We start from the raw sequence: 24,423 nt of genomic DNA, 5'->3' as shown, positions 1-24,423 counted from the left end.
TCGTATATACTAATGATATATATCACGGAGACACTGTTATATACTACTGATATATATCACGGAGATACTGATATATACTACTAGTATATAATCATGGAGCTTGGTATATGCTACTGATATATATCACGGAGAATTCGTTGTTAAAGCAGATTTCCATGAAAGAAAATAAAAATCACTGTGGAAATCATATTTTTGGAAATTTTCAAGGTAAAAATGAAATATATAAAACAAGCGTCGACATTAAGACAAAATTATACAAATGCTGTATAAACCTGCCGTTGGCTACGCGTGTTGAGTATGGTATATAAAAATTTGAAGAATAAAGCATTAAGCATTTGTACTTAGTCTAAGTAAAAATTTTGACAAAGAACGAACGTATCGTCTAAATAAAAGGTTACGTAGCACTGAAGGATGGATGCATCTCTTTAATCAAAAAACAAAAAACTTTCGCTGAGAAGACCGACAATTCTGTATAATAATAATAAAAAAATAGATTTAGAGATTTTGGGAATTGATTTCCTTGGTAAGAGGATCAACAATGGTAAATAAAAAAAACAGTAAACAAACCTTTGTGTATAAGGCGAAATCAACCACTATAGTATACTACACGTTAGTATCAACTGCAGGTTAGAAAAAGTTCCTAATTAAACCTTTTTCAGAAATTTCTTTTTTTAAAAAAAACTATTATACGTTCGTATGCCGGTCACGTGTTAATCGTTCTGGTTGCTGTGATGCCATGTTAGAGAAGTCACGAAACACGTTTGTCACAGTTTCATCTCCTATAAATAAATCGCACAGAAAATGAAACAGAACGTATACATCGGCAAAAGATTTTCCAGTAAGCTACATTTTATAAGAAACCTATTTTAAGATTTAGTTTTTGGGTGGTGAAGGGGAGGGGTGGACTTTATTTAGTGTAAATAAAAAGTGGATTTTTGTTTTCTTGCGTGTTAAAAAAAGTGTGTACGACAAGTCTTAAATAACAGAAGTCCTGAAGGACATGCCTTATTATTCTGGACACATTTTTCAAATGGCTATATTTTTTAAAATGTTTAAATAACGCTGAAAATACGTTAGTACCAGTTTGTGCAAGTTACATGACAGCACCCTGATGTCTGAAATAAAATTAGAAATCAAGGTATGCTGACGTCGGCTAAAATGAGCATCGCTTGTTAAGATATTGCATCTAGCCGAATAACCTAAGTCCGTTTGACAACAACAGCAGAACTTGGGTCGATTATAGTAGCTTTTGCAATTGGTACGAACATTGAAATTTGCCGCTCTTTTGCAATATATGACGTTCAGAATTGTAGATAAACACAGAATATTCAATGAAGACATATTTTTAAATTAAGCTTAAAAACGCAGTGAAACCGTACAAGTTGTAGATAAACACAGAATATTCCGCTTTTAAAAAACATTTCGAATTAACAAACAAAGAAACTAACAAAAAGTGTCAATAGATTCTTAAGGGGGATTTTCACGAAGCGAATTGAACGGCGAATTCGCTTTTTAATTTTCACGACAAAATAAATTAGGCGCCAAAGTCATTGTTTACATTAGTTAACCGCGTTCTGATTGGTCAAAAACTGGCAGCGAAACATTTAACCGCGAAAAAGTAGGAACTGTTTCTACTTTTCAGCGAAGCGAATATTTCGATGCAAAATCAAAATAAACAAAACTGCGCATGCTCAGATACAATTCGCCGTCGAATTTACCGTTCAATTTGCTTCGTGAAAATCCACCCTTATAAACAAATAATACTTTACTATGCACTCTACATTTATGAATTACATCTCCTTTGGTGCATAGCAGTGTTGTACAAAAGCCCGGAGTGTTGTAAACATCTAAACGAACTCTATATTTTCATGTTATCTTAAAATTTGTAACTCACCTCCCATTGTGATATCAGTTTCTTTTATTTCCTCATGAAGACGAGCCAAACGAAGTCTAAAGGAAAATAGTAGTCTTAAAAAAACAGTAGTCTGAAGAAAAAGTTGTGTAAATATATCAAAAGCTAAACTTTTACGCAAATTTAGCATTTTTTTTTGTCTATTTTTCGAAACTTAATGCCCAAGCAATCAATTAAAGAACTTTCAGAAATTTCTCTTTGACAGTCACAATTTGCGAAAATTTAGAGATTCCAAGGGGTGATGCTCGTAGTGCATTTAATGCTTCGCAATAATTTCATTAAGGTTCAGCAACCGAAATGTCAAAATTTCTGAAATTTGTCAAAAAAATTTACCGCAAAATACATTTTTTGACTCGCGAAAATTAAGCCTAAATAATTAATTTCCTAAGGTATAAGTTAGTGATGGCAAAATTTTGATTTTAGTCTCAAGTTGCTAAAAAGTTGGCAAGCAAAAGTGAAATTTCATAAAATTCCAGCTTGATAAATAATGTTCTTATTTATTCGAATGAAAAGTACGATCATTTATCAAGCGTACACACCAACATCTACTTTTCATTGTTTTCTAGATTTTCTCATATATCTACTTTTACCTTCAATTTTTAGCCTGACCAGTTGTTTAGAGTTTACCCAAATCTCAGGCCTCAGCTCTATCTAACTCCATTACCTTTAAAAAGTGTATACAGGAGAAGGAAGAAATAAAGTAACTCATGTTGTTCTAAATATTTTTTAAAATTTTACCACAAACAAAAGGCGAAGTAAAAACATAATCTTACAATGTTACTATGTCTGCGTTCTCGTTTTTTAAAGCAATCATCAGCGGGTCCTAGAACAGAAGAAGATCTCGAGTTATCCTGAACTAATCAACTTATCAACAACTTTTGGTTAATTATAAAAGTATAAGCATAAATTACACAACGCACAGAGTTAAGCGAATTATGAACATGGGTCTTAAGTAGATCAAAACAGAGAAAAATGAAAGCATAAAGTCATGAAAATATTATTAACAATTTTCTAAATCTTAAAATATTCTTACTTGTTCATTTTTGTCTAAAGCCTTTTGATCGGCATCGCGTTTTAAAAATAAGCAAGTGTGACTAAAAAAAACAACAAACAAATCAAAAAAAGTCATTTCAACCACTGAAAATGAATGAAAGTTAGGATATGAGAAATTATCTCCACCGCAATATTTAATACATTATCTCTTACAAAGATTACAAAGATAAATACATCTCAAAAAGGTTAAACTTATATCTCTACAAAGTTACATTCATATCTCCGTCAAGTTAAGCTTATTATCTATACAAAGTCAAAGTCATTATATCTGCAATGTCAAATGTATCACCTTTACGAAGTCAAATAAAATTTTTCCATGAAGTTAAATACATTATCTCTGAATAGTTAACAGAGGTCCCAGGACAAAAACACAGATTATATTTATGATTTATTGCCAATCTACACCCGACTTTTATGCTTTTATCCTTTACTTCAATTTCATGCCATCTATATTATAATACCCGTATACGTCTGTCTGTCTGTCACGCAAAATTGTAGCTTAGCTGCGCAATAGCGAGAAGCACGCAATGCGGTATAAAAAGAACGGGCGAACCCGTGGATTTTCCACGAGCTAACGACTAGCTTGTTATAAAAATTTAGCTGATTTCATGCCAATTTTATACCAATGCCTAATTTTGATAACCATATGGTTCAATGGTCCTTCTTATTTCTCACAGATTTGACGAATCTCCTACAAAAACTGGATAACCCTTGGAAAACTAGGTAAACACATAAAAAGTGCTTTGAATTTGCTTTGACAGTTTATACTGTTACCACCAAGGTTCAAACAATGGGCTAAATCAATCAAGTCTACGAGTTTGCCTCTAAAATTTGTTTCTGGTTTTTATCAACTACTTGTAAATCCCCACTAGTTGATATGATCTTTTCTTGACCCAGATGCATGACACTTTTCAATTGATTTTACTTGAGATAGCCCACTGTTGGTAATTTTAAATGCTTTAACACAAATTTTACAATTAGCTGAAAATTTATCATTTTTAACAAAACTGAGCCAAGGATAGCTTGTTCCCCACTCTGGACAGTGTTTAATCACTATTGTAATTACTAACCTTGAAAAAAGTTGTTCTACTCTCTTCTCGACTTAAATAATTGCTACATAAAACTCTGGGAAATGTCATGAGAGTAATAAATGCTGAGTAAAGAGCAAACAAAATTTAAAATAACTGTGCAAACAAAATTTGGGAGAAAGAGCCAAATATATTATCTCTATAAAGTTGAATTCATTATCTCCGCAAATTAAAATATATTATCTCCATAAATTAAATACACTATGTCGAAACTGTCTTACCCAGTGCTACCATGCATGGCAGCGTAATGCAGCCCACTTCGACCTTGCTTGTCTGTGATGTTGACCTGCGCAGCATTTTGCAACAGAAACTCGCTAGCCGTCACTGAACCCTATGACAATAAATTGCAGATTTAACTTTCGACGGCAAGATTGTTACGAAAAATATCTGACAGTATGGATTAATACAGTTCTTTACCTGTGATTAGTCACCAAGAACTTCCTGGTATACCGGATGTTACTTAATCGGCGGTCAACTTTAATCAGCAAACGAAGGCTGATGAAGCTAGCAACACAGTGTCAACATCTCAAAAGTTGAGATACTTAATTTCGCAAAAATCCGGTATTGAAGGTCTTTTGGTGTCTTTTAATACTAATTTGTGAGATTATCATTGCAAATTCGTGAAGATGTAATGGGCTAAAGGTCAGTTTATGCGCACCGAAATTACACTAAAGGTCAGTTTATACGCGCCGAAATTACACTAAAGGTCAGTTTATGCGCATCGAAATTACTCTAAAGGTCAGTTTATACGCACCGAAATTACACTAAAGGTCAGTTTATACGCACCGAAATTACACTAAAGGTCAGTTTATACGCACCGAAATTACACTAAAGGTCAGTTTATACGCATCGAAATTACACTAAAGGTCAGTTTATACGCATCGAAATTACACTAAAGGTCAGTTTATACGCACCGAAATTACACTAAAGGTCAGTTTATACGCACCGAAATTACATTAAAGGTCAGTTTATACGCACCGAAATTACACTAAAGGTCAGTTTATACGCATCGAAATTACACTAAAGGTCAGTTATACGCATCGAAATTACACTAAAGGTCAGTTTATACGCACCGAAATTACACTAAAGGTCAGTTTATACGCACCGAAATTACACTAAAGGTCAGTTTATACGCATCGAAATTACACTAAAGGTCAGTTTTACGCATCGAAATTACACTAAAGGTCAGTTTATACGCATCGAAATTACACTAAAGGTCAGTTTATACGCATCGAAATTACACTAAAGGTCAGTTTATACGCATCGAAATTACACTGAAGGTCAGTTTATACGCATCGAAATTACACTAAAGGTCAGTTTATACGCACCGAAATTACACTAAAGGTCAGTTTATACGCATCGAAATTACACTAAAGGTCAGTTTATACGCACCGAAATTACACTAAAGGTCAGTTTATACGCATCGAAATTACACTAAAGGTCAGTTTATACGCATCGAAATTACACTAAAGGTCAGTTTATACGCACCGAAATTACACTAAAGGTCAGTTTATACGCATCGAAATTACACTAAAGGTCAGTTTATACGCATCGAAATTACACTGAAGGTCAGTTTATACGCACCGAAATTACACTAAAGGTCAGTTTAAACGCATCGAAATTACACTAAAGGTCAGTTTATACGCATCGAAATTACACTAAAGGTCAGTTTATACGCATCGAAATTACACTAAAGGTCAGTTTATACGCATCGAAATTACACTAAAGGTCAGTTTATACGCACCGAAATTACACTAAAGGTCAGTTTATACGCATCGAAATTACACTAAAGACCAGTTTATACGCATCGAAATTACACTAAAGGTCAGTTTATACGCATCGAAATTACACTAAAGGTCAGTTTATACGCATCGAAATTACACTAAAGGTCAGTTTATACGCATCGAAATTACACTAAAGGTCAGTTTATACGCATCGAAATTACACTAAAGGTCAGTTTATACGCACCGAAATTACACTAAAGGTCAGTTTATACGCATCGAAATTACACTAAAGGTCAGTTTATACGCATCGAAATTACACTAAAGGTCAGTTTATACGCACCGAAATTACACTAAAGGTCAGTTTATACGCATCGAAATTACACTAAAGGTCAGTTTATACGCATCGAAATTACACTAAAGGTCAGTTTATACGCATCGAAATTACACTAAAGGTCAGTTTATACGCATCGAAATTACACTAAAGGTCAGTTTATACGCATCGAAATTACACTAAAGGTCAGTTTATACGCATCGAAATTACACTAAAGGTCAGTTTATACGCACCGAAATTACACTAAAGGTCAGTTTATACGCACCGAAATTACACTAAAGGTCAGTTTATACGCATCGAAATTACACTAAAGGTCAGTTTATACGCACCAAGATTACATTAAAGGTCAGTTTATGCGCACCGAAATTACACTAAAGGTCAGTTTATACGCATCGAAATTACACTGAAGGTCAGTTTATACGCATCGAAATTACACTAAAGGTCAGTTTATACGCACCAAGATTACATTAAAGGTCAGTTTATGCGCACCGAAATTACACTAAAGGTCAGTTTATGCGCACCGAAATTACACTAAAGGTCAGTTTATACGCATCAAAATTACACTAAAGGTCAGTTTATACGCACCGAAATTACACCAAAGCTCAGTTTATACGCACCGAATTTACATTAAAGGTCAGTTTATACTCACCGAAATTAAACTAAACAGTCAGTTCATACTCACCGAAATGACAGTTTCGTGGAGAGCAGTTCTTTCCTCACTCTCATAATTTCTCCAATTCACATCAGCACCTAAAAAAAATATCAAACCACTGTGAAACAAGAAAATAAAATTAGTGGCTATTCAACAAGAATATAGAATTCCTTCTTCCTCCTTGGGCTAGGAAATAAAATTTCAGAGCTAAAGAAATTGAACTAGTTTTTATCTATATAGATAAGAACGTAGCTAACAGAAAGATTTAGTTTGATGATTATGTACCGAAATAAAAGTCCGATTTACTATAAATTCAAAAATAAAAAAACACGTTTGCAATTATCTTAAAAGCTTTTTTGCTGATGCCAGAATATGTCATATATTATATGCCAATAATATATACGGTTAGTCTAGTAAAATCTAGCCACTCGGAACTGCAAGTACTAAAATCTATCATGGCCAAGATATAATGACGTCACAAGTGATTGCGTTAATTGTTTCTTTATTAAGGTCGCGCATTTCGAAATCGAAAAGTTCACTGGTCAATATTCACAGCAGACCTAGGACTTCACATCTTACGTTACTTGGTTAAATCTGCAACACTTGAAATGTGCTAATTGTTGCTGACGTCAGCACAACCATTTTTCCCGCGAATTTCGAGACCTTTATGGCTCCGATGTGGATTATTTCGTCGTGCAGATTGCTGCAGAACGCAACTACGATCTGACAAAATTTTGACCATTTCACCCTTTTAAAAAAAAAACTGTCCTTGGTTTCGCTAATATTCGCTACGATTGTAGACACTTACCATTGGCAACTGCAAGTAACATCATGGAAATGTTCTTACTTCTTGATGCTTGATACAGTAACTAAAAATATTTTAAAACGCAGGTTACACAAACATAAAGACAGAAGCTGTCTAGATTAGTTCTGGAAGCCACACCACCTTCCATGTAGCCGCACCCACTAAAATTTTATGCCTTCCATGTAGCCACACCTACTAAGTTTAAACAAAAAGGTGGTTTTGCAACTTGGTCACTTTTTGTACACACCTACCACAGAATATCTTGCAAAAAAATAAAATTCTGAAAGGGTTTTCTTATAGTTGTTATGGCAACAGGGAATTTTTCGGGGTTATAATGGTCCAGAAAGATCAAGATTCTTAATTCAATTTTTTCTTATATAAATATTATGATTTTTGCATTAATTCTATGTTGATTATTATTTTATTAACATTTTTGTCTTCAAACGACCTATAAATTGTTGAGGTTAGAATAGGTGGACAAACGAACAAACAAAAAAGGCAATGATGACATCATCAAAATTTTTAGCATTAATTTTATTCAAGGGCTATGTGCATGCAAAATTTTATGCCTGTAGTCCTCCCCGTTGAGGAGATATGCAAGGGATTCTTGGTTGTCATTGTCCAATTTTTAAAGTTGTCATTGGCTTTTTTGCAACGAATGTTCTTTGCAATAAATCTCAAAAAAACAAGTCATACAAATAATGGGAACACAGCACCTCAGCACTATCTTAAAACGCAGGCGCGATAAACAAATCTATTACCATATTAGGATGTAGACTTGTGACGTCATGATCATCTTCTGAATCTGTCCCAGTACAAAAGGAATCACCAGAGGATGTATTATGCAGAAGTTCTTTCAGAGATGCGGATCTGTCCACTTTAGGGCTATCATCCACTCTCCTTTCGTTTTTAGGACTACCTTCTAACACGTTAATTTTATCGATCGTGTACGCTCTTAATCGACCATCGCTACCGCGTTTGATGATATTTCCTCGTTTCAATCGACTTTTCAGGTTACCATTGGTTGATTTGACTTTGGTAACAAATTTTTTGTCAACATACTTTGCTTGAATCCAAGCCTCCTTTTCTTGTCTAAACACAGCACGTCATTTCGTTTACAAACGCGAAACTGTAATTTATTAACCTTGCAAAATAAAAGTGGCGGAAGTGAAGTAGTCATATTTTATGTTAGCCTAATTTCGAGCAATATACCCAATCAATTGTTTTCAGGAGAATCATAAAGGCATATTAACATATTCACATTTTAAAGAATTTCAGATTTCAGGAAAACATTACGAGGGAAAAATTTGGGAAAGGAATATATTTTCGATATATCTTAGGTTTTGTCGATTTCTTTCTTAATATAGAAAAAAACTGCTCTACCAACTTTTAATTATGGCGCATAAATTATGATTTCATATTTAAGTAAGAGTAAATTTTAACATTTCCTGTCATCAGTAATTTTAGATGTATAGATATTTTAAAATTAAATCGATTAACATAAACTTTTTTGCTAAAATGAAATTTGTTTGCTCGGCCTAGGCCTCTTAATTTTTTGCTGACGACTCTATAACTTGGGATTTCGGGCTCTCTTTAAGTATATACAAGTCCAGACTTCACATACCAAAATTCGGTGCACACAGTATTTATCTAAGTGTCTTTTTTTATAGGACTGATGTTTGGTTGATTTTCGTAAATAAAACTACGTAGTGTTTCTAAATTCAAAGTTGATTTTCGCTACTGTAGGAGAATATACTTCTTATAATTACAAAGCCACAAACCTTGAACTAGAAGGAGTTGGTTTTTTCAAAGATGCGTCTACTTCTGCTTCGTACACATTATTAACAACATCATTTCCAAGTTCAACTAAAAGCTAAAAAAAAATTCGAATGTTTTTTTTTGCATCTTAGTGCATAGCATAAATTTGGGTAATTTTTAAAGCTTTGTCAAATTGATGAGGATTGCAAGTGTAACTGCTTAATTTTGACATAATGAATAGAATGTTTACAATCCTCACTTGAAAATGATAATGTCTAAAAAAATTGGAAGCAACTAGGATTAAATAGCTTGTTGCAACCGTTGGTTAATATTGTTGCTTTTAACCTCTCTTTGAAAGCGAGGCAGATAAAAGAAAGTAAGAATTTAAAAGGCTTTTAACACATTTGTTTGCTTCATTTCCATATGTAAAATACGGAAAGATCTACTTTATTGACATAACATAGCAAAAACTTTGGCCAAATCAGTTATTCGAAATTTGCATACGCTTGCATAAATTATTAAAAGCAGACGTGCACGCATGCAGTGACCAAATAATGTTTTTGGATTGACATCAGCAGAAAATGATAAATAAAGAACTGGACTGTGAAAAATCAGATCTATCAGAATAGAATATAATGGAAACCTTACAGAGTTTAATGATAACTGTTAGCTGTTAATAACTATCAGACAATAATATCTATTTAAGGTAAAGGAAATTGCTAGCAAAACATGCAGACTTATCCTGGATTTAAAACACACACCTAATTAGACAGATTATTTTTCTTAAACAAGCTTAATTTAGGTAAGACACCCATTACGAAACATTTCGAACTGACATTGCTGTGAACGTCACATGACTTCGGAAATACAATCATGGCTAAACTTAATGACATTCTGAAGTTTTTTCAGGCGTATTTTCCTCGTTTTTTAAACACAAACAAAATCGTGAAATAGTTGCTACTCGCAGATAGTAGGCTGCAAAGTCGTTACTTCTGCGCACCCATAGGCTAAGTAGAGAGCGTGTCAAATTTACTAGTAGCATTTGTTAGCACGCCCTGACCAAGAAATAATCTACGTCGCGGCCTACAAAATTTGGGGGTAATCGTTCGTGCGAACGTTAGCAACAATTAGCATGTTTCAGGAGCATAGATTTAACTAAATAACCTAAGATCCAAAGTCCTAAGTTTACTGTGAACATTGATATAGAAACAGCCAATGTGATCACTGGTGGCGGCTCAATTTAAAATTAGCCTTGTTTTTTTAATATATTTATCCATAATTGTAGTCCTTTCGCCATATTATTAAAAAAATGTCTGTAACAAATTTCTTACTTTTATTGATTCTGGATCCCAATCATCAAGCGTTATTGATCTCACTTTTGAAATATGAACACCAAGAGACCTATGTATTGTGTAACAAAAAGAAGAAAAGGATTAATACACCTTTCCCATTAATACTTATTTTTGTACTCATACTTTAGAGAAAACACTTAGCAGACAAGCCGAAATATGGAGGGTTCACAGTGAAGCAATTGTTCATGCAAGCCAAAGCAGCCAAACTTAAAAAGGCATTTACATGTACAATAAATATTAAGAATTAAATTTTTACTGTTGCCGTTATTGAGTGACTAACAAGTGGCAGAAAATAGCAAGTTTCTATTGCGTACGTTACCTTCACTTACCCCCTTGTGAAAAATATAAAGACGTTTTTACCTATGAATTCCAGAACATTCAATACAGACAACTATCCCTAAATTGATGCTTGCCCATTTTGGATCTAAAGCAAAAATAAAATTAATACAAGCCTATGACATGTTGTAACATGATTTGCAAGTCAGCCTAACACTGCAAAATAATTGTCTAATTTGTCACATATACGAAAACCAGCTATTAGCTGTACTTACTTGGAAGAGAACAATCAGCACATGTATCATTTCCTGACAAATCACGAATCTGTGTTAAAAGGCTAAACAAAAGAATAGTTAAACCAACAACATATTTTGCAATTACTTCGATGTGGAAAGCACACCACTGAAGTCACTTCAAAAAAAGTTGCAAGTTTAGTTAAATGAAAGAGAGAGCGATTCAAAGAAAAATTGTAGCTTGCAGCAACAGACATTGATAAAAGCACGCTTCAGATAAAAATTACAGCAAATTAATAAAGATGGGGCAGAAGCTGCAAGACAAACTTCACCGTCTGGGAATCTGGCAGTGAATTTCCTAAGTATTTACCTGCACCATGGTGCTCATCAATTTTTTTAATTAACCCTGCAGCAAGAAACGAGAAATGACTAAACAACTTAAAGATGACTTTCTTTGTATTAGTATTGTAAACTTTTACCCGATTTTTCGGAAATTTAGCAACTTTTCCTGACTTTTTCCTGTTTTTTTTCTTTAAGATTGTGAATTACATTAATTTCCATTACTTTCTCTGGTGTGGCATACCAAGTCATACTAAGCAAGCTTTATGCAACAGCAAAGAGAAGGTATAAATCCACAAAAAAAATTAATTTTCAATCCCAAAGAGGAAAGTTTAAGATACTTACTATTGTGGATGAAGTTTTTCTAATGTGTCCTCTGAAGAAAAATCGCCCTAATACAAAAATGACAAAAATGGTGAATTGATTACTAGAGCAAAAGCAAAACAATAGTAATAACAAATAATATGGAATAGATTTCACTTACACCTTGATCGGGATCGTTTAAAGCTCTTGCAATAGCCATCTACAAAGAAAAAAGTTAATAGGAAGAGTGTACATCAGAGTCATGGTGTAGAGTAAAGAAGGCGCTGCTATAGAAATTACACAGCAGAAAAACAGTAGTGGGACAAACAAAAGTTAAACTTTTTAATAATTATTGTTCGTCTAACATTCCCCTCTATCACATCATCAGGCTAAAGCAGCCTTTTCATCTAATTCAAAAATTTTATTACATTGGCAAAAAATTTGCAATGTGGTATGTTATTGGTTTGTCTGCTTTGTTAATATACGTAATTGTTGTTTGTCAACATAGCTTAAAAGAACTGGTAACACTTTTATGTTCGAATTCACATTGCATTTTTTTTAATCTTCATACGTCCTTGTTGATTAAGATTTTACACACAAATACTTTTCGAAAAAGTTAATTTCGCCATCACAAAAAGGTTTGGAAAAGCAATGTTTAATATGGGATACAATCACTTAAATAAAATTCAAGAAAGGGCCACAAGATGGAAAGTACCAAGTATTATTATTCAACATGAAAAAAATATGAGAATTTATTAGCATCACACAATTTGACCTACAAGGCTTACAAAAATAAAAAAATTTCACCCATACACACAGGTTTAAGTGTAATAAGTGAAACAATTTTTAAAGCACACCTTTTGGTGTGTAAAAAGTGAATTCGCACAAAATTTAGTGACACAAGCTTTCATACCTAACTTTAACTGCAATGTCTGTATAAAATACTTTTATTCGTTTTGTAAAAAGAAATCACATAATTCTAACCTGCATGACAGACATCCATTTTTCTTTTAAACGTTCATTATCAGCTTGCAAATACCAGCATCTAAATCAAGTCATAGGTTGCATCACAAAAAACAAAATGTGTTGGATACACACAGATGTCTGAAAAATCTTCACGCTTCTGGTGCATCAAAATAATACGTACTTTGTTGGACAAACCACAGAAAATGTAAATCGTCTATCCATATCCTGGGCATGTTTGACAGTAGATAATCTCAGATCAACCATTTCTGTTATACCTTCCTACAGTTGATTTCAGAAATGTTACAATATTGATAAAAACAAAGCATTTGCAGGAAAATACAACAAGTTTTACACTGTTATTATAGATCAATGATACACAAGTACAAGTGAAAAATACGCAAGTCATAGCAATTATGCCAGCATTTTGGTTGCAATCAGTAAAAACAAATAATAAATAATCGACCTACTGATTTTGACCTTCTAGTGTAATATAATTTGTTGTTTTGTATCACAAACCATCGCCTAAAAATTTAGGTATCAGTACATGCTGTGGCATTTTCACACAACATGGTTATCATACCGACTTGCACGATACACACAAAATAAAGGTAAAATAAATTTCATAACACATTGCATACTTAATCAGATAAGAAAATAATGCAAAAATTTTTTTTGTCATTGACGCCTCAAAAAAGTTGTAAATTCCAGAATTAATTTTTGTGAATCAGTCTTCATAGGGGAAAGTTGCAGAACTAATTTTTGCTATTACAATATTTTGTAATTCTTTATACAAAAGGTTACAGATCATCATTAAAAATATCAAAAGCGTGATATGTTAATGGCTCCCCTTTGAATTCTCCTACTTCTTCCTTTTTTACTAATCTTTTCCCCAGTTGGAATTTGGAATAGATATAATTTTAAAAAATGCAACTAGCTTTTACTTTTGCAGGATTTAATTTTGCGAATGGCTAGCCTCAAGTGTGTTTTTGGATTTTCGTTTAAATTTGAAACAATAAGTTCTGTAAAATTTTGTTCTCCAACATTTTCTAAACAGAAAGATTTATGATCTGCAGGTTGATACATACCTGTTCCATGTTTTAAATGCGTTACTAGCTCGCTTGAATAAATATCCTTCCATAATTATAATGCTAGAAAAAGGTAAGATTTTTAATGGTAGAACAAGGCAGAAATCACACAAGGAACAAACAAAAATTAAACTTACTTTCTTTTTGTGGGAAGGCTTTGGTTTAAAATATTTTCAAATTCTAAATTCTAAGAAAAAAAGAGTTATTACTTGAATTTTATGCAATGAAAATTAATATTTACACATTACTTTCTTGAGTCTAACAATGAAATGAGAAAAGCTCTTTGAATTTAGAACTGACAACCCGAAAGAAAGCAGCTTTTAACACAGGCCACAAAATTTTGGGGTAACAAATGTCATTTATCTCGTCTTTACCCTAACTTTTAAATAGCGTGAACAATTTTTCTTTAGCCAAGAGTATTACCATTTCATGAAGAAATTTATTGGATTTACTTGTAACAGCCATTTTTTACAAAAAAAAATCCATTCCATCAGATTTTAAAGTTTGCTCTTTATAAATTTATGGACTTTTCTAGATTTCGCAAAATACACGGTACAGAACCTTCCTTTGTATGGACTAACGTGTGTCTTTACACGGTACAGAACCTACTTTTGTATGGACTAATGTGTGTCTTTACACGGTACAGAACCTACTTTTGTATGGACTAACGTGTGTCTTTACACGGTACAGAACCTACTTTTGTATGGACTAACGTGTGTCTTTCATCCATCTCTTTATGATCTGATAAATATTCAGCTTGCAATTCTTCTAACTAAAGTTAGTAGAAAAAATAACAACAACATTACATTAAGCAATCGGTGTTATTAAGGTGACAATTGTTATAGCAGAAGTAAGCTTTTTCAAACAGCTCTAAATGATGTAAATTCAGTAGAAGTCTCCAGCCAAATTCAAATGAAAGTCAGTCAACTAGATAGCATTTTAAAAGACCTGTTTGGCAACAAAAAAAAACAACACCACATATAGGAAATTATTGGCCAATTAACTTAATTTTTAGTTTTTTTTCAGGAATAAAAAATATGACAGGAATTAAAATATATTTTGCAGCAAATCTCTTCACTATTCAAAATTAAGTTGCAAGAATTACAGTGTACGTTTCGTGTTTCACTGGTTTTCCTGGATGATGACAGTCTGTTATATATATTCTGCCCATGCCTGCACCTAAATAACCATGAACGCAAGACACATGAAAATTTTTCTAAGCTACACACCTGTGTAGAAAGTTGTTTTTGGTATGTTTCAAATTTTGTAAGTGCCTCATATCCTTGTTTATGGTACGTAAAGTGACCATTTACAAACATGACGGTCTAAAAGAGAACCAAAGAAAGAATTATTTCATACATAAGATGGGTAAATTAGTGGCTACATACATATTTTTACATAGCATATACGTTATTCTAAATAAGTTTATTCCTCTGTCTGTTTTTACAGTGAGCAACAGCTGATTACGTGAATATATAGTTTTGTTTACCTGACTTAATATGTGAAATCTTCTCTTTGACTGTAAGCTATTTATCTGAATAAAACAGTAAAATATAAAACACTACTACTTTCCATGTGAAGTTCACCCAGGTGTCAATATAGTTCAAATGTTATAACGTAAACATTTTTAAACAATAATATATTGCACCGGAATACAAGCATGTTGGTTTCCCAGATAGAAACATTATTTATTATTATCTTCTTTGGAAGCTTGTTGCTAAACGTTTAAGGGGGATTTATATAATACTACACTGGAAGAAAAACCTATTGTGTTGTCCTACAAAGTACATAAATCTCAACTTGCTTGTCAAACCCAAATTCAAATTTGTGTACCAACCAAAACATACAATAATAATATAATAAACAACCTTTAAATGTTCAGGTAAAACCTATTAAATCGAAAAAAATATATATTTCATAAACAAAAACATTGTGAAAGCATGAAAGAAACTTACTAAATATGTATAATCTAATGCTGTATGATGAAAGCATGACTGAGTAGCCGTCAAAACATTTTCCGCCTATAAAGACAATAAGACAAAATAAATGCATATGTATTAGAAGGGTTAAAAAACTAAAAAAACAAATAAAAATAGCACAGAAAATGAAGGGAGCAGAAGGAGAATCAAGTATTTTACTACAAAGTTCCTTACGGTTCTGTTCTTTAAGTATCATTTTAGCCTGGCACTACTAGCTAGTTTTTCAAAACCAAAGAAGACATACTAGCAATCATTTTAGACTGCAATTTTTTGTTTAACGAGAAAAAAAGGCTTGCCTCTTCAGCATCAGATGCTTTGCATGTCTTCAATAACTGGCTGTTTCGAATACATGCACTAAAAATAGAAAATGACAAAAAACTACAGGTGACAACTACAGTTAAGGTATTGTCATCAAACATGAAAATAATACTGAGTAATACATATTGGTCATAAGTACATAGTTTTCTATATAGTCTGTTATTTAGTTAACCTACAAAATTATAAATATTTTGCCTGCAAAATTCCAATTTTTACCTAACTGTTTAAAGCAGTTGTTTTTAGTATTCGTTTTCAAACTTCTTTTTACAACTACTAACTTTGTTCCCAACTCTCATTATAGATGTATAAACATTTTTTAAATTTTTTGCTGCCGAGTCCCAATTTCATGAAGCACAAGTTGTTGGATTGTCAACATAAGCATAAACACGTTACCAAGATCTCATTGCAATTGTATGTAAAAATTGTAGTTTCTAAAAAACAACTGAATTTCAATTGATATTTACTAACCTATCCAAATCGTCACTAATTTTGTCGAAAACCTTTTTTGTTTCTCGAACTTTCTTTATATCCCTTAAAATATAAAATAAAAAGTTTTTAATAAGATTTAGACTATTAGCACACGGTTCAGTTCAATGAAAAATAAATGTTCTTACTCCTTAATAAAATGATTTAAACTAATAGTAATGGATTTTTGGGTTTGTTCCAAGAAGACCTAAAACAGAATTATAACATACAAACATAAAATAATAATAGTGCAGGCCTTCAAAAATTACAAATTTTATGTGGATTTTTTAGTTCAAATAAACATTGATTAAAAACAAATTTATATTCAAAGTATACACAGGAATATAACCAGAGACAGAAATTGCAAAGGCAAAAACACTCAGGTCTACATATATGTAAGATTTGTAATTCATGTCAGCACTTAGCATTTATAAACAAAAAAACAATGCACCAGACGTTGAACTCTTGTAGTTTAGTAAAACAAAACTGTCTGCATAAAAGGAATGCAATGGAAAATAGGTAAAATTAATTTAGAAATTTGGTATTACCTGCAAATAAAGCCCTTAGAACTCTAGTAAGTAATTGCAATTTTTTTTACATATATATAACAGAATTGTTTACAAAAAATTCAGTTACTCATACTTTCTTTTGCCACATGTATAAATAAACAAGCACATACTATTAAAAATGTCTGCAATTCGCCAAGTACAGTATTTAATTTTTTCAAAGCTGTAGACACAAATGTATCCTCGTAAAACAATGTCGCCAAGCTATCAAAACTGTTAATAAGTGACCTAAAAAATAAGATCAGAAGTGCTTAAATTATTAAGTTGAATATAAAAACATTAAAGCTCAACACAGGCAGAAATGTACGATAACTTGTTCTATATAAAAATTTTGCAATGGTTTTCTATCACCAATATATTTTTTGTAATCATGGTCATTATAAAAATAGTTTATTATCAAGTGTTGCAATCAGTAAATAAAAACATGCAACATTTTTCGTCTTTTTGGATAATCTCTGCATTCCATGATAACAAATGACAATAAATACATCATAATGCTTAGATAGATGAACAATGAAAAAATGGATTGCTTTTTATTGCAGAATTCTAAATTATGAAAGCAATGAGGTACTTTTTACAAATCCATGCAATTTTTAAATTAAAACAAAATATATACTTAATGTGTTAATATTCAATTTAATGATTTTAACACAAAAATAATGCAACTGTTTCAACCTGCACAAAAATACACAAAATAAAATACTATTTAACTCTATAAAAGTCTGTTGTTACAAAGTCAGTATAGGCATTCTAATCTAAGAAATATAATAAAACAGATGCTAGAATGCGGTGTCACGGGATACTAATAATTATCCTCATTTAGAGGGCCAATTATTGATTATAAAATTATCCTGTGTGACATCCTTAATGTCTCAACTATGTGATATTTATGTATATATATACAAAACAAAAATCTTAAAAGTAAAGGAAATAAAGAATGGAACAATAAGTGTATACATTAGGTGGAAATCCTTTTTTTTGGTGTGTTTTAAAAACAATCTTGCTTTCCTGATGTTCCCTCTATCTAGTGAAAGCTCCCTTGTGAAAGTGAAAATAATAGACTTTATGACACATAATATATACAGGAAATTTACCCCATAGCATGACTGTAGTGCTTTCCTGCATCCACCACTTGCGTAGAGATCTTTACAAGCTAAATGTAGAAAAAAAATAGAAAGACATGCAAACAATTAGCTGATAAAAAGTGATATAATAAATCAACTTATTTTTTACAAAGTATTTTTTTCATTAATGTCTTCTCCAATTTTGAACTTAAATAGTGAGTGGGTTGACCAATCCAAATGTAAATTAAATTCCTTTCCCAAGCACGAGGTACATAATTAAAAAGGAAAATATCATTTCGGGCATACAACTTGATTATAAATAAAATAACCAGAAGCTTAATCATTGTGAAAATTAGAGGGATGCAAAACGATTTTCTTTAAAAAATTCTGATGATGTCTACTGGAATGTGTAGATGAATATATAGTTTTTAAAGAAAATCGTTTTACATCCCTCTGATTTTCACAATGATTAAGCTTCTGGTATTTTATTTAAAATTAAAAAGGCTTTTTCTTTGTTTCTAATGCTTAAATGCCTAAAATGCTGACTTGAGGGGGAGGTGAATTAATAAATACGTACAAATAAACAAGGGTGTAAAACTAGTGAATATTCCTGAAAAGCATTTTCAAGGTTTAGCTACCCTAGAACGACACAAGGGTGATTCCAAGAAAAAGTCAACCTCAGCATGCAATTGTCACTTTAAGTAAACCTAACTCTTTTTTGACTATGCAATCCTATAATTCTCAAAAATAATTCCTATTCTTTAAAAATAGACCATCAAGGCTGGTTTATATTTTTTAGATTTTCTAAATAGGTCTGTCAGAGCAATTTAGTCAAAAATTGAAACCACATGGGAGCTTTAAAAAACAACTATGTTCCTCTTGAACATCTATCCACTTAGTACTTATTAGAAAACGGTAGAACATATCGCAAGTTTATGTTAGTTGATCCTTACAGCCCTTTTAGTTCTCTGAGTTGTACGTCCGTCACAATGGAATTGCCCACCAGCTTTTAAGACTGTTGTAATAATCTCACATTTCAATAAATAATATACCTTTTCAAGATGGTTTTCCAGTTCTGTAATGGAGTGTTCATGGTCTTCTAATGTGCTTCTAAAAACATAGCAACCACAAAAGGAATCATTCCAAAATCATTAAAACTTTTGCAGAAAGAAACCTTTTCGACATCAAAATCAATTTTGAGAAATTTTCCTTAGAATAAACTTTTGTGGATTTGACGAGGTTTAATAGTAAATTATTAGCCTAATATTTTGACTAAAAGTTTACAATGTGTTGTAATTTTTTCTTTTAAATTTTCACATGCTTATTTCTTACTTTAAAGGAAGGCATTTTCACAGTTGAGAAACTTGAGTATTTTTGCAAAATAATTATATAGAAATTAAGATTAAATTACAAGCCATTTCGTAAGATTTTAGGCAGGCCTGCGGTAGATCACACGCCTCAAAAATTCTGCGCGTGCGATCAAAAAAAGATTTTTTTACAAAAACATTTCCTTTACCCCTGTACACCGCACAGGGGCTGCTGTTTTGGAGTAAGGAACATACAAAGTGCAAGTTCCAACAATGTACGACAAGGAATTTCAACCCAAATACGAAGAAGTCGTAAGCAGACTCGTTAATTAAACTTTGTTATTACTTGTGGGGCAAACAGATATTTATATTAAATTACGGAAAGTCGCTAATAATAATATTTAATAAACCTTATGTTCGATGAATCATAAAAATTATTATCTAAAAGAATATTTCGTTATTAAAGAAGTTTTTTTCTTATTAATTATATTATCTTTTAGTTATTTCAACTTAAATAATGCTGAATTTCTTTTAAATTCTCCAAAAGGCGACCTTACAAAATCATTTATAAAATCATTAAAATGAAACTCGCAAAGCCTTAATATAGCCTGGTAGCTGGTAAATGGTAGCAATTAAATTCACATTATCAACATTTGGTAAAGACTGCTCACATGCGATCTATTGTGAGTTCAGTAAAAGAATGATCGTTTATTTTTAGGGTTCAGTAAAAGAATGATCGTTTATTTTTAAGGTTTATTTAATAAATTTTCTTTGTTAAAAATACAATAATTTTTAATTACAGCAACGTTTTGCGCGTGCGATGAATCGCACGCCTAAACAAATCTGCACGTGTGTGGGGGCGTGCGCGTGCGATCGCACGCCTCTCACGAAATGGCCTGAAATTACCACAAAAGTCTCTTCCCGAGAAAGGTTACCCTTTATGAAATATATAATTTTTTAAAACACTGTGTACATGCAAATTTAGGCATGCTCTAATATAAGCACAATGAACATACTTTAAGGATTTCTAATAAAGACAAACTTTTACAAAAAAGCCTAAATATATACTGACCTGAATTTTGGAGAGTCCTTCAGGCACTCAGCAAAATCTAACCACATTTTCATTATTGTGACGAATTAAAATCTTCCCAAACATAAATATCATTAATATATCATTGCCTGAAATAAAATTTAGACCATGCTAAATAGATTCAGGCAAAGTACATACATTAATTGGGAATTATCAGCACGAAAAAGGGAATTTTACTGAAAACGTCACCTTAGTTCGCCCTAATCATTTTAGCACCCCCATGCATAATGACGTGAATGGGACTTATTTTTGTTGGGTTAACTTCAGTCGTAACAAACATATATACCCACATCCCTCAAAACTAAAATGTGTGGGAGTTTAAGTCATATTGGTCAAGGTTATACAGTGCTTTCCCGAGACAGCAGGACCCCTCTGAAGTACCAGTTTATGTTTTCAAAATCATCTTGACAAGTTCTTAATTCATGTTTCTGATGAACCCTTACTGCGTCCTCAAAGAAGACAAAACTTAGATGAGCTGAAATATTATCAAATGTATCAAAGGTAAGGTGAAATTGTAAAACTATAGCTAGGATGACAAAATATTGTACCACATAGTAATGCTAATAATAGCTGGTGAAGTAGAAGATAATCTATTTTATAATACCCATGCAAAATAGTACCGCGAGTAGCCGAGACGCGCACAATGTTGTATAAAAAGAACGGGCGAACCCTTTTCCAAGGGCCACTGACTAGTAATATATATTTTAGTACGAAAACTTATTCAATGGAATAAAGACAAAAACATGTAGCTAAAAATGTCTCTGAACAGTGAATTAAAACAGTTCTAGCTACCCAGCTAGCTAACTCTCTACTGAGGTACCTACTGGTTTTGTTCAATGTTGGACTGTTCAATGTGTAGCTACAACAAACTTTCAGCATTTCAACCTTATTACTTAGACGCCAGTCTGTCGCTCTTTATGTTTGTTTTGTGACTCAGGTGTCAGCTGTCAGCTCCGATAAAAAAGTGCGTAGCTAGTTGACTGATAAACTACAAAATTACAAGATGGCGAATAAAAGCTCCAACAAGGAGGGTAAGGTTATAGGGAAAAAAGGAAAGGGCAATCGTAAATCAAACAGCTTCAGGAAGTGGGAAGAGAGAAAATCAAATCACATTGCTTCGCTCTCATGACCTACTCCAAGCGATGTTGAAAACTATCTCGTGTTAACTAAATCTATTCGGTTAAAACATACAACGTAGGGCTATTTCGTACAAAGTTAGAAATAAGTAGGGAAGAGTGTCTCACACAAAGTCAAGCAAAATTGTCCGGCTTCCGTTATTCCATTCCGTTCCAGAATTTTTGCCGTGCGTCCTGCGTAGGTAGATAAATACCATCGCGCCGTCTAAAACAAAGTGGGGCATTCTTAAGGTCGTTACTTTTAAGAAATAAATAAATTATTTACGGTGACGATAAATAAACAGAAACACATGGGAAGTTTTTTGATTAAGGTGGTTCTAAATTATAAAATATCAAATTCTCGTACTTTCAAAAATATACCTTTTAGGTACATTTAACAATGTAGAAAAGTGTAGTCTAGTTCATTTTATAAAAAAAGTCAGGATTTAAAATCAGTACCATTAGTACTTGTCGTTTTGAGGTTTTAGTTCAAACACAATGTAAGGCATTTTTATTCTAGGGAAATTAAAAGTCTGCGTAACATATTATAACAAAAAAGGAACAAAAAATGTTAAATCTTAGACTGCTTCAGCTTAATCAAACTTAGTAATTTTTTTTAAAATTTGTAAAATTCAAAAACAAAAGTTAGAAAGGGATCTTCCTCAGAATTTGTCAAATAAATTAGAGATGGAAGTCTTAAAAAAAAGAAGCAGACTTCCACAATAGGTCGTTTGGTCTTGAAGATTAATATTCTACATCTTCGCAGCCCTAAATATTTTGCTAAACTCTGTGCGACCAAGGGAAATGTGAACCTACTTTTTTAAGGAGCCTCTCCAGTTTGGTGGCTGTGGCAATTTGTTGGTAGAGAAATTTTGACTGCATGTAAACAGAAGCAATGTGATTCCTGGCTTTAAAAAACTATGGCTTTAAAAACTAACACAGAATCGTTTTTAATTAGTAAACTGCTCAAATAATACCTTCACTTTCCTAAGAAAGGGAACAGGCACAATTTAATTATCTTACATATTTTCCCAATCGACATTGGGTAGAACAAGCCCTTGCCGCGAAGCAGGAGTCAAAATAAAGCATGACAAGTGCATTAATTAATAGATTTTTGGTGTGAGGTGTTAGGCAAGATGCAGTAGTAGTGCACTACAAATTCTTCGACTATTTAATGAGGATTTTTCTGTTTTATGTCACTTATGTGCTCCTCCTAATGTGTATTTGATCAAACTTTAAACTTTTACTTTCCTCTTCAGAGGAATACGGATGCAAAAAACTACTGTTTTTTGTTATGAACGGTTTTTACAGGCCAAAAGAAAGTTTCAGTTTGTCCGTATTAACAATCACTTTGTTATTATTAAGCCAAATGCCGGATTCTAAAATTTCCGACTCGACCTGCGAGACAAGGGTATTCAAGTTTATTTGAGTTAAAATATTTATTTATTTATTTTTGCAAATAAGTGTTGATAATTTGAATTGATGACAATTTCGAGCGGCTAATATAAAAAAAAGAAGGCGGGAACAATAAACAGCCCTGTGGTAGCACGAAAGCATCTTCATGAAGCAGATATAATACTGTGTCGTTAAAGTTTCAACTATATTTAACTCTTTAGTACTTGAGCAAGTCAAACGTGTCAGCTGTAATGCCATAACCTTAGTTTTTAAAGAAATTTTTATGATTTAGAATATCAAAAACTTCTTTAAAGTCAAAGAGCATAGTACAAAAAAAAATTGTTGGTTACGTTTCATAAGAATAACATCAGAGACATCGGAACCTTGTCACCAACTCTTTTCCACGCCTCTGACATTCTAAGAGAGGGAGGCTTCCTGTCAAAACAATATAGACGTAGAAGAGCCTTGAAAACGAGGCTGGAGAGATCGACGGCTGCAGTTTTCATGAAAAAGAGCTGCCGAAATCAACACTGTTTTATTGCCACTTTTTAAAATAGGCGAGTCCCTTTTAATCTTTCAGCATTTAGGTTATATACATCATTCAGTGAACATTTTCATAAGAACGCCCTGTTACGTGTTGACTTCTCGAACACTTTTAATTTGTTATACAGAAAAGTTATGTCCCATCACTTCAAATTCCCGGGTTCAGTTCTAGCAGTTTGGTAAAAATAAGAGTTATTTTTCTGAGGAAAAACACAAGGTGGCCCTCTCACTTATGTCCGCATACTCAATCGGGATTACGTTACTACTGACTTTCATATGAGACAATAACGATGGAAAGCACACTTTGCGTATGCAGATAATATTTCTAGTGCTGAAAAGCTATATCAACTTAGAACGCGATGTAATAACTTTCTACACCATCCGTGCAAGTAGTCATGCGCGGTAACCTAGCCAAAATCCCGAAAAGAAAAACTTCCTTACTATCAAAATACCCTTCAGAGTAAATGAATAGTTACCCACCATGGAAAACACTTACCTATCTCGTACATCTCGTAGATGGTGTATATTACGGTACAGTAATAGAGGAAGGATTAAGGAAGAACATATTTAACCCACACCAACCGGCTGTGAAAAGTTTTTCAAGCAACAACTAGTAAGGAAAGGAGAGTGACTCTAAAACAGTTTTGAGCAGAGTTGTAGATAGCTACTAGGTGGATTATACGAAACTAATTTAGTTAGCTAAA

The 24,423-nt window shown here is 32.6% G+C and overlaps 1 protein-coding gene across 1 annotated transcript; it reads right to left on the bottom strand.

Moving 5' to 3' along the window:
* Positions 1 to 438: 438 nt before the first annotated feature.
* Positions 439 to 20,777, bottom strand: LOC130641120 (arf-GAP with coiled-coil, ANK repeat and PH domain-containing protein 2-like). Its single transcript, XM_057447789.1, has 30 exons — positions 20,649 to 20,777; positions 19,322 to 19,379; positions 18,300 to 18,358; positions 17,319 to 17,433; positions 16,789 to 16,847; positions 16,643 to 16,705; positions 16,153 to 16,210; positions 15,833 to 15,898; positions 15,367 to 15,411; positions 15,107 to 15,202; positions 14,575 to 14,649; positions 14,015 to 14,064; positions 13,878 to 13,940; positions 13,260 to 13,314; positions 12,974 to 13,071; positions 12,811 to 12,871; positions 12,008 to 12,046; positions 11,869 to 11,915; positions 11,227 to 11,288; positions 11,036 to 11,099; positions 10,655 to 10,724; positions 9,347 to 9,438; positions 8,327 to 8,657; positions 7,569 to 7,629; positions 6,791 to 6,858; positions 4,275 to 4,384; positions 2,946 to 3,006; positions 2,686 to 2,735; positions 1,895 to 1,950; positions 439 to 779 (listed from the first exon to the last, which is right to left on the bottom strand). The coding sequence occupies exons 1-30, from the start codon at positions 20,699 to 20,701 to the stop codon at positions 685 to 687; spliced, it is 2,280 nt and encodes a 759-aa protein (XP_057303772.1). The 5' UTR covers positions 20,702 to 20,777; the 3' UTR covers positions 439 to 684.
* Between the last annotated feature and the right edge of the window lie 3,646 nt (positions 20,778 to 24,423).

This window comes from Hydractinia symbiolongicarpus, chromosome 1 (assembly GCF_029227915.1).
Source record: "Hydractinia symbiolongicarpus strain clone_291-10 chromosome 1, HSymV2.1, whole genome shotgun sequence".
Taxonomy (NCBI): Eukaryota; Metazoa; Cnidaria; class Hydrozoa; order Anthoathecata; family Hydractiniidae; genus Hydractinia; species Hydractinia symbiolongicarpus.
The sequence above is the reverse complement of the archived record's forward strand: the minus strand, read 5'-3'. Positions and strand labels throughout refer to the sequence as shown.

Bases quoted from the DNA above. Each gene is read 5' to 3' on its own strand.
- LOC130641120 (XM_057447789.1), bottom strand. From the start codon at position 20,701: ATGAAAATGTGGTTAGATTTTGCTGAGTGCCTGAAGGACTCTCCAAAA. The intron at 18,359-19,321 runs GTATATTATTTA...TTCTACATTTAG, and splicing joins TGGAAAACCATCTTGAAAAG to CTTGTAAAGATCTCTACGCA. The intron at 7,630-8,326 runs GTAATAGATTTG...AAATATTTTTAG, and splicing joins CAAGTCTACATCCTAATATG to TTACTGTATCAAGCATCAAG.